The 14,092-nt window shown below is 52.3% G+C and overlaps 1 protein-coding gene across 1 annotated transcript in view; it reads right to left on the bottom strand.

Annotated features, from left to right (window-relative positions):
- Nucleotides 1–13,802, bottom strand: part of GRIK3 (glutamate ionotropic receptor kainate type subunit 3) — a 239,172-nt gene extending 225,370 nt beyond the window's left edge. Inside the window, exon 1 of the mRNA XM_001111351.5 lies at nucleotides 13,553–13,802. Within this exon, the coding sequence (XP_001111351.4) occupies nucleotides 13,553–13,667 (115 nt within the window). The 5' untranslated portion in view covers nucleotides 13,668–13,802. The remainder of the gene's footprint in view (nucleotides 1–13,552) is intronic.
- Nucleotides 13,803–14,092: the final 290 nt, after the last annotated feature.

Below are 14,092 nucleotides of genomic sequence, written 5' to 3'. Positions count from 1 at the left end.
CCATCTATTACCTTGATTTTCTTTTACCTTGCGTTATTCTATTTGAACAACCACAAATAACAATTCTTACTAGCCTACCAGAGTTCTAAAGGAATAGCATTTGAAAGAAAGAATGCCTGTTTAACAAGACCTTACAATAACCACACCGCCCATACTAGAAGAGCCAGCACCCGCTACCCCCAGGCCTGGCTGCTCTCCGTGGTGCTGAACACAGAGGTTGGGGAGACCCTCAACCTCCCTGGCTCTTGCTGAACCACAAGGTGCATCTGTTATTTTTGACTTTTTCTAAACACATGTGAATCCAATTTGTATTTCTCTTGCAGTGCGGAAAAGTGTTTCACAGGTTCGCTTTTCCACATCGGAAAAGTCTAGGCTCTTTTGCTCTCTTAAGACTGCAAATGTAAAACTTCAAATTCGCAAGTATGTGTGTGGTGTGTGTGTGTGTGTGTGTGTGTGTGTATAATAGGAGGGTAGATCAGGTTTTCTTAACAGGATGAGAGTCAGAGGACCCATATGTTTGTCTGTTTTTTCCCATGGCTCATCAAGGGACATGGCACAAATCATTTTCTCTTTTCTGTCTTCAGCATCCCAATCCGTGATAGAAAAAATAATGGGGACAGGTAGTGCTCCTGTAGCCCTAGCATTTGGGGTTCCTCCATTTGTGTTCTGGTTCTTCCACTGACTCAGAGACCACCAAACAAGATTACCTTGCTGGCCTGGCTTCCTCAAGCACTGAACGATTTCCTGGATCCAGAAGGAAGATGCAAGGCTCTGCTTCTCTTGCAAGAAGACAAGGATTCAGTTTCTCTGCTCAACTCTCCTCCAGCCCACAGTCCCCATGGACCAGCCATAATTCAGCTAAACCTGAGAGTTCACCCATATTTTATTTACTGATTCAATGTTACGAGACAAGTAAAATAGACGGCTGTCACCTCTATTAAACTGGGCAGGAAAAATGGTCATGTAGGCAACAGGCTCTTTCTGCTCATGATGTGTCATGTTTCCCCAGGGAGGGAAGCAAGAAAAGGGGGCGGGCTGGCCTCAGGGGAGAGCTCAGTTCCGTTGTGTTCAGCAGGGGAAGCTCAGGGCTCCACTGCAAAACCTCTCCCATCCTTACTCTCAGCCACATTGGTAGAGTAGACAGATCAGCCCAGTCAGTCAGGAACTGGGACCATCCTTTAAGTCCTCAGTTTCCCCACTGATACAAAGGAAAGTCACTACTCACTCATCAGGCTTGGAATAAAGAAAGATGGTTGAGCCCCAATTTCAGAAGTCTGTGCTAGAGAAGCAAACTTCCATATGGTCATCTCTTACAAGGACACAAACACACATGCACACACTCACTCTCCCCAGAACCTGATGTGGATGATGTATATATTCCCAGGGCTAAAGGGCCTCAGTTGACTGTCTATAAAGCCTGAATCTCCAGGTTAACTGTCAACACCTCTACTTTACACCAAGCTGTCATGTAGACCAGTTGTCTACATATCCTTGCAGGAGCCAGTGATGTGGTAAAGACAGAAAAAGGAGAGACCTGACCTATGATGGGCAGCAGAGCAATGGCCCAGCCACAGTTCTGCCTGACAGCTGTCCTGAGTGCTCAGCCTATTAACAACAGCACAGCAGAGGTTCTCTTCCTTGGTTCAGCTCCCAGAAAGAGCAGCCGAGATGCTGAGTGGCAAGTGGGAAGGAGAGAAGGGTAAGGTCAGAAAAGGCAGGAGGACTGTGGTCTCTCCTCTAGTCTCTTCTTTAAGAAGACAGCTTGTCTCTCTCAAGAAAATCATCATGATAGGAACAAGACAATGAATGTAAAGTCCAATCCTAGACTTGAAAAAGAAGGGCTCACTCCCCCAAATATTCCAGCTCTGCCCAGTAGACTAAATCTAAAAGGTCCTGGCACAGAAAAAGTTGCAGAACTGGTGTGTCAGAAGACCACCACAGACAGCACGAGAACCTTGACTTCGTGGAAGAAACTAACAACATCCTTCATAAAATCCTCATTGACGAAATGGAAAAAGTGTTGAGCTGTATGCCAGGGCAGTTAGGGGGACTTACATTCAAATGACCATATTCACCATTGCATTCATTTATTCCACAAATATTTATTAATTATCTACTAGGAGTCCCGCACTGTGCTAGAAGCACTGGATACTTAAGTGGTGAACAACCTGGCTATGGCCCATGCCGGTACAGCACTTATCTCTAAAATAACCAAGAATTACAATACAGCAAGTGCTACAACAGGAAAAGTAGAGGGTGCTGTGGGACTCAGAAGGGGATGGAGGTTGAGAAGTGCTTCCTGGAGGAAAAGACATGTTCACTGAAACCTTAGTATGAGCAGAAGTTGGCCAGAAAGAAATGGAGTGCAGGCCGGGTGCGGTGGCTCAAGCCTGTAATCCCGGCACTTTGGGAGGCCGAGACGGGCGGATCACGAGGTCAGGAGATCGAGACCATCCTGGCTAACACGGTGAAACCCTGTCTCTACTAAAAAAATACAAAAAACTAGCTGGGCGAGGTGGTGGGCGCCTGTAGTCCCAGCTACTCGGGAGGCTGAGGCAGGAGAATGGCGTAAACCCCGGAGGCGGAGCTTGCAGTGAGCTGAGATCCGGCCACTGCACTCCAGCCTGGGCGACAGAGTGAGACTCCATCTCAAAACAAAAGAAAAAAAAGAAAGAAAGAAAGAAATGGAGTGCAGGCTGGGTGTAGTGGCTCAAGCCTATAATCCCAGCACTTTGGGAGGCCAAGGCAGGCGGATCATGATGTCAGGAGTTTGAGACCAGCCTGGCCAACATAGTGAAACTCCATCTCTACTAAAAATACAAAAATTATCCGGGTGTGGTGGCGTGCACCTGTAGTCCCAGCTACTTGGGAGGCTGAGGCAGGAGAATCGCTTGAACTGGGAGGCAGAGGTTGTGGTGAGCCGAGATCACACCACTGCACTCCAACCTAAGCAACAGAGTGAGACTCTGTCTCAAAAAAACAAAAAAGAAAAAGAAAAGAAAAAAGAAAGGCAGTGCAGAGGCCCAGAGTGTGGGGGAAAGCACAGTGCCTTCTGGGGACTTAGATGTTCAATGCAGTGGATCAGAGAGGGTGAAGCAAGGAGGGACAGTCCATGAGTCCAGAGATGCCAACCATGGCAAATCATAAAGGGCCTGAGGGCATAAGGAAGCCAGTGGAATTCTGAAGCTCATTAAAGTGTAGGATAGTGGATCCAAGACCATTTGAATAAAGCCATCAGACTCTGACATTGCTCATTTCCTGCTTAATGTGTTTATGGCAGACCTGGCTGAAGGGAAGGAGGATATGTTTATCCCAGGCTCAGATGGCATGAAGCATGCGAGACATCAGAATGGGAATCCCCAAAAGCTTCACTATTCAGAACAGTGATTCCCAACCCCAACCATACTATAGGCTAATAACCACTTAACCCCTCTACCACAGACCCCAGGAGGGAGGCAGGGGTTAGAAGAAGAGGGTGTAATCCATACCTGCTTTCCAAGCATGGAGACATGGTAATAGGCCCTGGTGGTCCAGAAACAATGAGTAAGAATAACTGCCTGAAGGTTCAATGATGGAACTTACTTGGGGATAAATGATAGGTTTTGCCTTTAGGCTCAAAAGATCAACTGCCAAAGGGAGGATGAGAAAAGTTACAGATCAGTGGCAATACTCGTGGAAAAGACCTCATGATCTCATGAGACCACCAGCTTAGGATAAATCAACAGACTGCAATGGCTGCTAAAAAGCCTGAAACAGTCTGGTGTTGTACAACCAGACACCAAAGCTGAGACCTGAGGAGGTGATGGTCTTACTGGTTTCAATAAATAAGTAGCACTGTGGTCAGCTCTTGACACCATGCTGGAGGAATTAAGCCACTTTAGTCTGAAGAAATAAATGCCTTTGTGTTTCTGCAGAGCTCTAGTGTAGGACAGGGAACAAACTCAAGCCAGAGTCAGTGGGCAGGGAGATCATAATAGTAGGAGTAATAGACAACATTTACTGAGTGCTTACCATGGCTGTGTTCTAAGCACTTCACATGCATTAACTCATTCAGTCTTTACAAAAACGCTGTGAGGCAGGTACAACTATTATTATCATTATTATTTTGAGATATTAAATACTTTGCTCTTGGGAGGCTGAAGAGGGGAGATCACAAGGTCAGGAGTTAGAGACCAGGCTGGCCAATATGGTGAAACCCCATCTCTACTAAAAATAGAAAAATTAGCCGGGCGCGGTAGCGGGTGCCTGTAGTGCCAGCTACTCAGGAGGCTGAAGCAGGAGAATTGCTTGAACCTGGAACCTGGGCGGTGGAGGTTGCAGTGAGCTGAGATCACGCCACTGCACTCCAGCCTGGGCAAAAGAGCAAGACTCCATCTCAAAAAAAAAAAAAAAAGTTTGCTCAAGATTAGACAGGTGGGAAGTGAGGGAGGCAGCCTTCAAAGTCAGGCTGTTAGATCCTAGAATCTATGAGCTTATCCTCAAGATTAGACTGAGAGCTAAATGTACTGAGAGATTCGTTTGTGCCAGGCATGTTAATTCTCACAATAATCCCATGAGGTGAAATCTGCTATTATCCTGATTTTACAAATAAGGAAATCTAGACTTAGAGAAAGTAAGTGACTTACCCAAAGTCACACAGCCAGGAGAGAAGGGATCAAGAGTTGAAACTCAGACAGAGGAATTTCAAACCTACACTCAGACCCCAGTTATATTGCCCTCCTGGAACTGCAGGGAGACACATGTTAGCTTTTTAGAGGAAAATTTGCAACAAAGATTAGCATGGGCAAAACATCTGCAGTAAAGAATGGGTGGGGCCTAAAATTGGTGAGCTCCCATTGCAGGCGGCATTCAATCGGAGACTGGCCGTCCACCTGTATGTAGTGGGGTCCTCCACTGATCTGGAACGGCAGTTCTCAAAGTGTGGCTCCCGGATGAGCAGCAGCATCATGATCTGGGAACCTGTTTAAAAGGCAAGCACTCAGGCCTCACCCCAGACCCACGGAATCAGAAGGTCTGTGGATGGGGCCCAGCAATCTGCATCTTAACGGGTGCTTTGGGTGATTCTGGCACATGCTAATATTTGAGAACTAGAGGCCTAGAATGACCCCTGGGGTTCTTTTCAGCCTAGATTATTTGATTCTTCACCATAGACAGGAAATGTGATGCCTGGAGCCCTGGAAAGTCCTTGGCTCCCTGCTCCTGCTTTTCCGCCCAATTGGGCAGCTTTTTGGAATAGCATATTTCAGTTCTGCAAAGCAGATGCAGAAAGGCTTTGCAGAAGTCTCCCTCATTCCCATATTTAAAGAGCTCATCTCTGCAGTTGTTCTGAGAACTCTATAAACCCCCTTTCATCGGCAGCCTGTCTGCATCAGTCCCTTTAATAGCGCAAGACTTAATCGTCTCCTATGGATTGGAACCCTCTTAATACAAACCAGAATCTTAGCTCCTTCTTGCTGCTTTTCCCCTCTCTGCTATCCTTAACTACCATTCAGCATGGCACCAAAGGATTTGGAGTTGTAGCCACCACTCCCCCTGGATCTCACTCCATCTCATTATCTCCGATCTGTACGATCACCATGGGGACTTTCTCCTCCCTGCCTTTTGCCTCTGTCCTCATTACCTGGTGTCTCCTAGGAGAGCCAAAGTGTCTATCCCCTAGGGTCTCCAGCCTCAGACCCTGTCTAGTCTCCAGTGGCCTGCCCAGGAGGCGAGATGGTACTCCCCATCTGAGAAGGGCTGATCAAGACTCTCTGGACCAGCCCCTTAAGGACATCCCATAATCAGGGTCTTCCCAGCTCTGAACATAGGCAAAATGCATTTTAATCAAAATGCTGCAAAATAATGGGCCAGGCAGTGTCTGGGAGCTGACATTAGGAGCATCCAAGGAAGGGTACCTCTCCTGCTCCCTAGCACAGTGGGTAACTGGTAAAGACTGCTAGGCCCACCAACTCCAGTGCAGAGCCCATGGGTATGTGAGCAATGGGCAGATGCCATGTACGAGGCTGCATGGAGTATGGGGCACTAGGGGTTAGCACAAAGCCAAGGGCACACGAGATGCAGACAGCCTCAGAGCTCAGAGTTAGTGGAGATGTGGCCCCACCCTTGGGGAACTCTCTTTTTTCCTCCTAAAATTTATTAAGCATCAGGCACTATGCAAAGAGCTTTACATACCTTATCTCCTTTAATCCTCACAACAACCCTATGCAGACAGTACTGTAAGGGTCAACCACAAGATTTTTGTAGGTCAACAACAGCTGCACATGGTTCAACCTAACGTTAATACTTCTATTTTATAGATGAGGAAATGGAAGCTCAGAGGTGTGGTGACTTCCCCAAGGTCACACAGCAAGTACACATTGGACTCACGTTCAAAAATAGATCCACCACATTTCATCAGACCCAAGACATGCCATTCTTTCTTAGAGTGCCAAGAAAGAAAAAATTCTGCAAGTAAACTTAGACATGACATGTGAGACACGAGTTGATGTCAGAGATATGAAAATGTGAAAAAAAAATCCCATCTTAGAATCAATGAAATATATTAGTGACTCCAAAAAAATCATTCTGCTTCTTGGAAGTGATGGGGGAGAGATGGCCTGAGACACCCTTGAGAAGCTCCTTGTCTAGTCAGGGAGGCACGACACACATGCATTAGAGAAAGCCTAGACACCCTCTCGCCCCCAGATAACCACGGCCAAGGTCAATACTATTAGTAAACAAGGTGTAAAGGTCAAAGGAAGCAAAGTGAAGGACCTGGGCAGCTAAGCTGTGAAGAAGGAGAGGCAGTGTGGACCCTGGAGGTGATTTCCAAAGGAAATAAAACAAAGAAAGGAAGGGCAGAGGGCTCTGGGGGCATGGCTGCTATGAAACATGGCTATGAGAGACAAAAGAAAATCTGAACAACCTGTCGTCCTCAAACCCAGTCTCCTGGCCCTCAATTTGGTGTCATCTCTCCAAATCATGCTCAATTAGGATTTGTCTCTGGAGCACAAAGAGAAGTAGGAGGAAAAGTATACTCCAGAAGCAAATTCAGATGCTGGGCCAGGGCCAGGATTTAAGGAGGCGCCCACTCTCATGGTCCGTCATGCAAGCAAAGGGTCCTCATTTGAGGGCCTCCTTAGAGTTGGCTCCCTGGAGGCCTCCCTAGCATCACCCTACTCTCAGACCTGTGCACAGACTCCTCCAAGGGCAAAAAGAAATGCTCAACTGTGGACAGCACGTAAGCTTTTTTGAAAAGACATCACACCTATTTAACCCAATGGGCAGTATCATCCCCATTTTACAGATGGGGAAATGGAGGCCCTAGAAAGTAACATAACCCTTCTGACCGTGCCTGTCCCAAACCTGTCACCTTCGTAGTGACTTTGCGCAGTGCATCTTCCCCCTACTTCCAGAACAGCTCAGTGCCTGGCAGCCACCATTATCCCAGGCTCCCCTGTCCCCCTGGGAGAAGGAACACCGCAGACAGAGAAGGGTAAGTCTGGGTTTGCCTTTGCCTTTGCTCTTGCAGATGGAATGGTGGATTAGGAAGGCTCTCGCATCCAAGTCCCCACACCCAAACCACGGTGTCTGTGACACAGCAACACATAATCCAGGACCCAGCGGCAGCAGGCCCTATTTAGAAAGTCAGGATGTGACTCTTGCTTAAAAATAAAACGACCATAAAACCTATTAGCCTTGAAGGGATGTTGGCAAGAAGGAACAGGACTAAGGAAGGAAAAGGGAAGTGAGGGAAGGAAGGAATAACAAAGACAGCTAATTCTCTAATCACCTTCTCTTTCCAGGTCACTGGGTGAGGAGGATGGGGGGTGAAGGAGACACAGACACGAGGCCTTTGGGCTTCCTCAAGGCTTTGACAATGTCTTTGAGGACAGCCTGGTGGTTCCAATGGGGACATGTAGACTATAGACCCCAGAACAGTGGGATCCCTGTAGGTGAACTGACCTCACCCAAGGGTGAATCCGTCCTTTATTTAGGGCTTAGATTAAAGCCTTGAGCAGAATCCAGAAGCCAGGACAATGTGGGAGGTAGTAAGTGGAAGGATGTGTGTTGGTGGGAAGGCTGGGAAAGGCCATCCACACCTGTGCCCTGGAGGCGGCGAAATCTGCCACACAGCTCATCAGCAAGGCCAGTCTGACATTGAAAACTAGGACTGGTGGAATTCAGCATGGTAGAGCCCAGATGGCCATCCTCCCAGAGCAGGACCAACACAGCCCAGCCAGTGAGACCTCACTCAGCAAACAGAACGGAGAGTGGGGGCAAGGGCACTGCATTCAGCCCCTTTAGAAACCATTTCTTGCCACCTCCAGACGGCAAAGCCAGCTAAAAGCACAGGATCCAGAGGCAGGCAGACCATACTTCTTATCCTACTTCTACCACTCACTGGCTGCGTGATCTTGGGCAAGTGACTTCACCAAGCTTAGTTCCCTCACCTGTAAAATGGGATACAGGGATGCCTGTAGGTGGTGAAGGCTACCCAGTATGAAGAGAAAAACCCTATGGCTCCATTTATTGAGCACTTACTATTTACCCACACTATGAGTCATTGTTTGAAAAGCATTTGGCACAGTGCTTAGTGGCTAATAATTGCACAATAAATCGGGGCCATCGTATTGTTGTCATTGCTGTTTCATTATTCTGATTTTGCTCCAGACCCAGGTGGGGCCCCAGGCAGAAGACACTGCGGTGGCCGTCTCAGCACAGGCACACTGCCCTCTGGTGCTGCTGCTGGAGAATCAGCACCTGGGAGAAGAGCGACTCCAGGAATCAAGCCCAGGGCCAAGACGCCAGCCCCATCTGCATCAGCTCTATTTCCATACCAGGCAGGCCCTTGGTGCATCTGTCTTCCCAGAGCTGCAGCCCTACCACACCGGCCTCTGGAGGACAAGCGAGTGCCTGCTGGGTGCTAGCCTCAACAAGGGCCCTGCTCTTGCAACATCGGTCCTCTCTGTTGCCAGGCGGGGAGTGCGGAGCCCTCCAGTTCCTCTGCGCGCTGCCCAGTGGAGTGAAGCATCCGCTCTCTCAGTTCCCTCTGGAAGGTTCTGAGCAAGCAAGGGAAGCCAGGCTGCAGCTGCGGGAGGAAGAGACAGGGGAAGCTGCTGTGGCAGGTAGAGGAGGCGCCACCTCAGCAGACCAGAAACACAGTCCCAGTCACTGAGATCAAACAGGTCTCCTGCTAAAAGAAACCCTTTCACGAAGCAGGCCTATAGTCTGTGCTGCGTATGGCCTTATACTTCTCTCAAGAGGAGCGGTAGTTCCACAGCCCACGGGGGCATCTGTGCTTCCTCCCTCATGGAGGGGACTGTTTCCTGGAGCAGGGACAGAGTACCTGTGGGACCGTGGGGATTCGGGAAGGCTCACAGGCCCTATAAAGGATCCTAAAAGCAGCTAGGTAGCTTGTATTCCTGGAGGTGTTGGGGATAAAGAGCCACCCCACAAAGCCCTTTCAAAACAACACATGAGCTGGACTTCTGAGGTCAGCCATCCTGCTGGCTACAGGAGGATGTAGGTGACCTTGAAAGAGCCTAGTGAGGCCAGGGTGCCTGGGCTCACCTTGCATAAACCACCTCTAAAGACCCTAGGTCATCCTGACATCAAAAGACTGTTTAGTGCAATGCGAGGCAGGCATCAGGAAAAAAATTAAACTCCAGTTGAGAAGCAGGAAAGCTGGGGCTGACAGCAGCCGCTGGGCTGAAAAGTGGAGGTAGAAATTCCTCAAGTTAGTGATCTCTAAGGCCCCGTGGGCCACTCCCAGGTCTTGTCTGAAGCTATTTACTTCCAGGGGGGAAAACCCTATTGATCTTCATTCAGCGGCTGTCTGCTCCTACAAGGCGGCGATGTTTCAGCGCATCACCAGTCACTGCAAGAAATTTCTCATTGTTTTACACACAGCGGCTCCCAAACTCAAGAGATGAATGTTTAGGATAATTTGGGTGAACCGATCAGAAGAGTTACAGATGGGGCCGGTTTGGGAACTCTGAGGGAGGGGGTGTCTCTCCCCGGGGATCGGCCGCGTTGCTTGCTGGGCCCCTGTACATTCACGAAACTCAGGACCTTGCAGCTCAGTTCTGCTCTATCTGTAGATGCTCAGAGTCCAGAGCTGGGCCAACCCTTCCCTCTCCCCACCCCCCACACACCTGCTTTATGTCTCTGCAGTCATTTGGCTTCAAACCTCCCCACTGGCTGGCTGGAGATCGCCACCAACCACTTCAGCTCCTCAACACACAGAAGAGCTGGCCAGGCTTCCCCAGCTGCTGCTACCACTGTCTAGTTCCCTTTTCAAATTCCAGGCTGGCCCTCAATCCTACATATGCCGGTAACATGAGGGGAGACCTAACCATGAAACCTACAGTAGCATAACAGTGCCCACCAGGCTGCACTAAAGGGAACTTTGAAACCACAGAACATACCAACCATTAAGGCCAACCAAACTGAGGCCTGGGGTTCCAGGGAGAGGTGTGATTTGATGAAAATGGCCCAACAAACTGGTGGCAGATGCAGCAGAAAACCAGACCTCCTGGCTCCAAGTCCAGCAGCCCCTCCACTACAGCTTTGGGGTCAGGCCACCTGGAAATTCAGGTCCTCGCAGGAGGTCACTCAAGCCTGTTTGGCTGAGAGAATCTATGCATTAAACTGCCTTCCATGAGTTAAGACTGGGATTCATCCAAACAATAATAACGATGATAATAATAATAAAATGCCAAACAATATGCCTTGAAAACCTTCAATGAACAACATTTGATAATCATACACAGAATACATCTTCCACATATTCACATAAAATAATCAATGATCATTTTTTCCCGCAGACTACAATCCAATTATTCTCTCTCCCTTGCTCTCTCCCTCACTGTCTTTTGTTACTTGCAAACCATCCAAGCAATCAATGCCTTGACCTCTCCTTCTGATAGACACAATTACAAAAAGACAGAGCAATGCAATTCATCTATTCAAGACAGATTGTTTGAACACTGTGTCACACTGCTGAGCTATCCATCTCCTTGTCTAAGAGGAAATTTCAGCCCCCAAAAGAGGCACAAAGAGAGGGGGCGGGTACGATGCTCCCCAGCCCAGAGAGCCCCTCTCACACCTGCAGGAAAGCCCTCTCCGGGCTGATACTCGGCAACGCCTGGCTGCTGGAGAAGGATTCAGCTCCAAGCTCAGCCGGCTGAGGCGCCAGTCTTGAGAACCAGAAGCACCTAGCACACTCCAGAGGGCCTCAATTCTTATAGCCCCAGCCAGAGCCCTGAGATCCCAGGGATGGCAGAGATGGGAAAAGGGAGATGGCACCTGGCCCAGCCAAGGCGGTGTGTTTGGGTTTTAGCATGATATTCTCATTCTCTCTCTCTCGCTCTCGCTCTTTCTGTCCATGACCACTGTAGCTCCCTGGCTCCAGCTGGGGTTCGAGCAGGGGCTCAGAAGGACAGAAGCTCAGCTCCCCAGGAGGCTCCAGAGAAGCCCAGAAGCCTCAGAGGCCTCCCATCCTCCGCCCAAACTGGCACAGCTCTGGCGGTCACGTTTGGCACAGGCACAACACCCCAGTCCATGGGCTGAGAATCAAATGGGGCAGGGCTCTTGGATATAAATGGCCTGGGCTGACACGCTAATTAATCCTGGGGCTTAATACGAAGAAGATTAGAAGAGAGGAGGGCTCTGCCATCCGTTAATTGCATTATTACACGCTGAACCCAAGAAAGGGCGGGTAGGCTTGGGGATGCTCTTCCTAAGGGCTGGGAGGAACTCCCTAACCCATTCAATTTCACAGTAAGGATACATCATCCTGCGCCTTCCCAGCTTATCCCTCTGAGGCTGCCCTCACCGTAGCCTGTCTTTCTGGGCCTCCAAAGACTTCCCTTCCTGAGGCTGGGCTGGGAGCACACCCACCCCACCCCTATGAAGGAAGGACCAAGGAAGAGGGAGCTGCAATCCGTGCGATGGGCAGATAGCGTCTTCTCAGTCTCCCCACCTTTTTCCCCAAGGACACTCTACGACGCAGGCCCCCAAAAAAGCAGAGGGGAGGAGACAGGGAATAAAGGAAGCGCTGGTCCGTTACTGGCGGGGGTGGGGGGGCTTCTGCCCCTGGAATGGTGCCAAGTTGGGCTCGGGGCAGGCAAAGGCACAGAGATAGAAGACATTTCGGTTGTCAGGAGCAGCCTGGGCTGCAAATGGTTAAGTCTGACCATAAGGGCTGTCCCCAGAGTCCCCTCCCGTGCCTGGCCTCATCTGCCTCCGGTGCCTGCCGGTGTTTGCCTGCCAGGGTCCTGGGCATGGACCGAAAGATCTCAGTGTGGGCAGAGCCGAGGACTGTGCTCTGCCCCATCCAGACAGGAGTTCAAGAGGGTCCGGTCCCCGGGCGGCCGCCCGGGAGGAGACCCATCCTCTGGGTTTCTGACCGCCTCCTAGGAAAATCTGAAGTACGGAAACCAAGCCCGACACCGGTTCCGGCACCTCTTTCACGTCGCTGACGGCCCAAGGTCCGCCCTGGAGAAGAGCTGCAGAGGAGGAGGGTGGCCCTGGCTCGGCGGAGTCTGGCTTGCCTCGTGCCAGGCGCTGGTGCTGGCGCCGAGTGAACCCAGGCGGCCCAGGTCTCCGGCCTGGCGGCGGGCGCAGGGCCCTCGGTGATGCAGGCTCCGTCGTAGCCCAGCCAGGCCCAGCCCTGCCGGTCACCGGCCCGGGACACGCGCAGCGCTCAGGCCCGCAGGGTGCCTTGGGCGGCCACAACAAAGTTAAAGCCGGGAGTAAGAGTCTCGGGCGAGAAGAGACGCGGAGAAGCCGGAGCCTCGGAAAGCCGCGCGCAGCCCCGCCAGCCACCGCCAGCTGCGGAGGAATTTGGGCTAACTTTAAAAACCGCTGGCGTCCCTGGGCCGCCCGCCCGGGCCGCGCTGGCCGGCCTCCGTGGTCCCTTCCCTCTACCTGCGCTGCCCCGGGCGGAGAGAGGCCTTGGCCCCAGGGACCAGCTGCAGCGGGCAGCAGGGGCCTGCTCCCTCTACCCCCGCCCCATTTGCACGGGGCTGAACCGGTGCCACCGAGGCCAAGGGCGACCACCGGGAGAGAAGACCGGCTGTCCTCGTCATGCGAATCTGTGCCCTGCGACCTCGCCGCAGCCGCTCGAGCTATGCCCGAGGTGGGGACGAGGGGCCCGCGGGGAGTGAGGTGAGCAGAGGAGATAAGTTGGCGCCTTCCCCAGGGTCCCCACTCTGCGGAGAAGCCAGATCGCAGAACTCGGTAGGCTGCGGTTCATGCTGGCAGTCGCCGCGAAATGCGCCCGCGACTCGGGATCGCACTGGAAACCTTCGCCACACTCTGCCAGGTCTGACCTACCAGGAGCGCGCCAAGGGCCCCTCGCCGCTGCGGCCCGGCGGCCTCCTCCCCAATAAGTAAGGCCCGTGACCCCGACTCTGGAACTTTGTCCTCACAGGGACGAGCTCCTGGTGGTCTCCGGCTCAGCAGCCCGGAGAGAGGTTAGGAAAATCTCTCAGGAACGCGTTCGGAGGCCCCCCATTCCCGCCCCCGCCCGGGCGCACGTTGATCCCCGGCTCCAGAGAGCCCTTACCGATCCGGATGACGTGGGGCATCCCGCGCGAGTCCGGGATCCAGAAGGCGCACACGAGGAGCCCGGCCCAGTATTCCCAAACCAGACTCCGGAGGCGCCGCCAGGGAGCGGTCATCGTTGGGCGCCGCCGAGCGTGCCCGGGGCGCGGCCGTGGCGGGCTCCCTGGGGCGGCAGCTCTAGGCGCGGGCGCGCAGCAGCCCCGAAGGCGCCGCCTGGCCCAGCCGCCCGGCTCCCGAGCGCCGCTGCGAGTGGGGGGCGCCCCGCGGCGCGGCGCACATCTTACTGGGGGGCCGCCCCGCCGGCGCCCGCCCCGCCTGGCTGCCGCCCACGAGCTGCCCGCGAGCGAGGCTCCTGGGCTCCGCCCGGGCTCTGCTCGGACTCGGCTCCGGCTCCGACTCGCGTCGGCTTGGCTCCCGCGCGGGCTCCCACCTGCCCCGGCTGCCGGGCGCTGGCGGGCTGGCTGCACGCGTCTCCGGCCGCTCCTCCTCCAGCCGCCGCCGATGCTATCGCCCGGGCTCGCACAAAGCCCCGGAGTGGAGT

Source organism: Macaca mulatta, chromosome 1 (genome assembly GCF_049350105.2).
Source record: "Macaca mulatta isolate MMU2019108-1 chromosome 1, T2T-MMU8v2.0, whole genome shotgun sequence".
Lineage (NCBI taxonomy): Eukaryota > Metazoa > Chordata > Mammalia > Primates > Cercopithecidae > Macaca > Macaca mulatta.
Note: the sequence above shows the minus strand (reverse complement) of the source record. Positions and strands in the feature narration are given on the sequence as shown.